Source organism: Limulus polyphemus, unplaced genomic scaffold (genome assembly GCF_000517525.1).
Source record: "Limulus polyphemus unplaced genomic scaffold, Limulus_polyphemus-2.1.2 Scaffold3428, whole genome shotgun sequence".
Lineage (NCBI taxonomy): Eukaryota > Metazoa > Arthropoda > Merostomata > Xiphosura > Limulidae > Limulus > Limulus polyphemus.
In genome coordinates this window covers 126,176-129,130 of record NW_013669038.1, presented here as the reverse complement: position 1 = coordinate 129,130, position 2,955 = coordinate 126,176, and the positions used below count along the sequence as shown (strand labels likewise).

Genomic DNA, 2,955 nt, shown 5'->3' with positions numbered 1-2,955 from the left:
AACAACATACACAGAAATTAGAAACAAAAACAAAATTGACGTTTATTGCATTTAACCAAATAACCACCAACAGAACATTCAAGTTTTACTTTCAACTATCAATGCCAAGCCCCAATTTTTCAAACCCTAACCCCTATTGTTCTCTAAACTCCCACCTTCCCCAGAAATCCACTTCTCAAGCCATGCTTGTTATTAACCCCTATTGTTCTCTAAACTCCCACCTTCCCCAGAAATCCCTGACTTTCATCGGGCGGTCGTCTTTGTTGCTCAGAACACGTTTATTTTTTTTTAACTAAACCAATTATTGACTAACTTTCAATACCGTGTTAGTTGCCACAAAGATTAAGCTTAGATATCATCTTCAGTTACCTGGATTCGGCTGTTTTTAACTTTGACACTCGGCCGGAGTCGAGTATTACCGGATAGTCCAACACCTGGCCATGGTCGATTACCCATGCATCCCTAGTTAACACCACTGTTTTAGTTTTTTAGTTATCATGTAATAAAAAAAGAAGCAGAAGAAATTCAAACTTTTTTCTATGATATTTACAGACATTACCAGAACTTGTGATTCAGTCATTACATAGATATTGTTATAAAAGGAAACACCGTATAGTATTGTAAAGTTCTGATGTCCGATTGAGGAGATATTTAAAATAACATTTCCACGAACAATCCGAGCCATCCCTACATAGATAGTGCTGCCACCTGTCTGATAAAACAGAAGGTCCGTAAAACAAACTTTAATTCTAGCAGACATTTCCTGCCACAAACCTTTTTTTTTTTAATATTTTCTAAAATCCAACATAATTAAACAAGGTTTCTAATACAACTGTTCTTGCAAAAACTACTAAACCAACAATTAGCTTCACACTGCCCTCTATGGGAAGTAGACTAATGTTAGTATACAAGCAGTAGTTTGTCTTATTTTTTGTCACTTTTCTAACTTCTGAACTGTTTTTCATAACGTATGCTTTTAAAATAATTGTGTTTTGTTTAACTTTTACTGCTTATGTGTATAGTAACAATGCATCATTCCTTTTTCTTAAGTTTGTTTAACCTTTTCATTGATGTATCTGTCAAAAGATAGTTTTATACTCATAATTAAACAAATCAACACATCTACTTAAAAACTATAGTAAGAGCTTTACTAAACCATGTACAATGTGTCAGATACTTAATAGAAACTAAAACCAAATCAACTAGGTTCTTTATATGCATCTTTAATGTCAAAGCTTACCACTTGGTGGCACTAGTAGTAAGAGAACCAGAAACTGAACTTCTTCTGGGAAGTGTGTTATCTAAAAGAAATAAGCAGATCGATCAACAGAAATAACTTGAGACGTCACTGGTTAATCTTCGTATTTAAAGAAATATTTTTAAAAATAACCCTTAATTTTCATATCTATGTTTATTTTTTATTAAGTGCAGACATTTATCTAAAAATATATTTTTTGAACATGCCAGAAACTGATCTTAACAAAATGTAATAGATCAATTTTATAAAAGAAAACCTGCTATTAAAATATCTATGACATCAGAAATGTTTGTTTAACACTCTACAGCTTAACACAGATCTAGTTAACTAATACTTTGGTCTATTCTAATGCTGACAAAACAACAGACTGTAATAACACATTGAATATAACGACAGATCAGCAAGTTGTAATTTGTTGACCTGTGATAAATGTACATAGTTAGGAGATTTACAATGGAAAATTGTAACACAAGAAGCAATTTATTTATCAATTAAAGTCTATGGGGGGGTGCCCCCCACGGGACATGCAAGTATGACTATAGAAGAATATAAATTATCTAAAAGTACAGATTTTAAAAATATAAAATTTATAAAAACTACTGCACAAATATTACTAGTGTGAAGTTATGTAGTAATAAAAATCAAGTCACGATATTTATGCATGCACGTGTCCTTGAAAGGCCTTGCTACTGTTAATGTATTTTCACAGTTATGTTTCCTTTATGTAAGCTCTAAATGTAACACACGACTTCAAATGAAACCATTAAAATTTATCTTTAAGAAATAAGCTACTATTACTTAAAACAAAGGCAAAATAAAAATATAATCTTGATGTATTAACAAGATTTTACGAAACAGTTACTCGTGTGTATTTGGAAAAACATTCATGAAGTTTAGAAAAATCTTAAAACATAAATCAAATATCAGTCTGAAATGATAGTTTACTTTGTCAACCCTAAATAAGCCTTTAATCCTCTCCTGGTTTAGGTATCAAAATTTTAATTATAAATTTGTATTAATCGCAATAGAAATATGTGAATGAAAGAAAACTTTAATAATGCTCACCAGACTCTTGGGAAACAAACGGTCTTCAACCATTGTAACAAAAACAACCACAAAGTCCTGGAGAATTGAAAGAATGGTTTCCTCCTCTTCTGCCATTGCCATTAATATGCTAATTATAGTCTGGAACAATTCTGGACTTTTTGAAGTGGCCTCGGGCTAGATGGAAAGGTCAAACTGTTAAAAGTCCAAAAGTGGAAAAACAGAAATCAGGTTTTTAGATTATAAGTAAAGAATGGGTTAAACAATAGCCAACTTTTGTACATTTTTATTTGAAGGGGATGACATTTCAAGATAGCACTCTTTGTCAGATCATACAACTATACGATCGAAGAGTGTTAGCCTCAAACGACATTCTCTTCAAATAAAAATATAAAAAACTTGCCGATTGTTTAACCTATTCTTTAATTTTGATATTTTGGTCACCTATGCAGTTAACTATATATTTCTTTCAGATTATAAGTGTCACACAACTCCAATAATTAGCTTTTCAGATTATAAGTGTCACACAACTCCAATAATTAGATTTTCAGATTATAAGTGTCACACAACTCCAATAATTAGCTTTTCAAATTATAAGTGTCACACAACTCCAATAATTAGCTTTTCAAATTATAAGTGTCACACAACTCCAA

General features: G+C 31.5%; 1 protein-coding gene across 1 annotated transcript in view; it reads right to left on the bottom strand.

Annotated features, from left to right (window-relative positions):
- The window catches only part of LOC106469334, a 14,162-nt gene that overhangs the window by 4,840 nt on the left and 6,367 nt on the right, over positions 1-2,955 (bottom strand). The window contains exons 4-5 of the mRNA XM_013929823.2: positions 2,324-2,479; positions 1,241-1,301 (exon numbers count right to left, since the gene is read on the bottom strand). Of these exons, the coding sequence (XP_013785277.2) occupies positions 1,241-1,301; positions 2,324-2,479 (217 nt within the window). The remainder of the gene's footprint in view (positions 1-1,240; positions 1,302-2,323; positions 2,480-2,955) is intronic.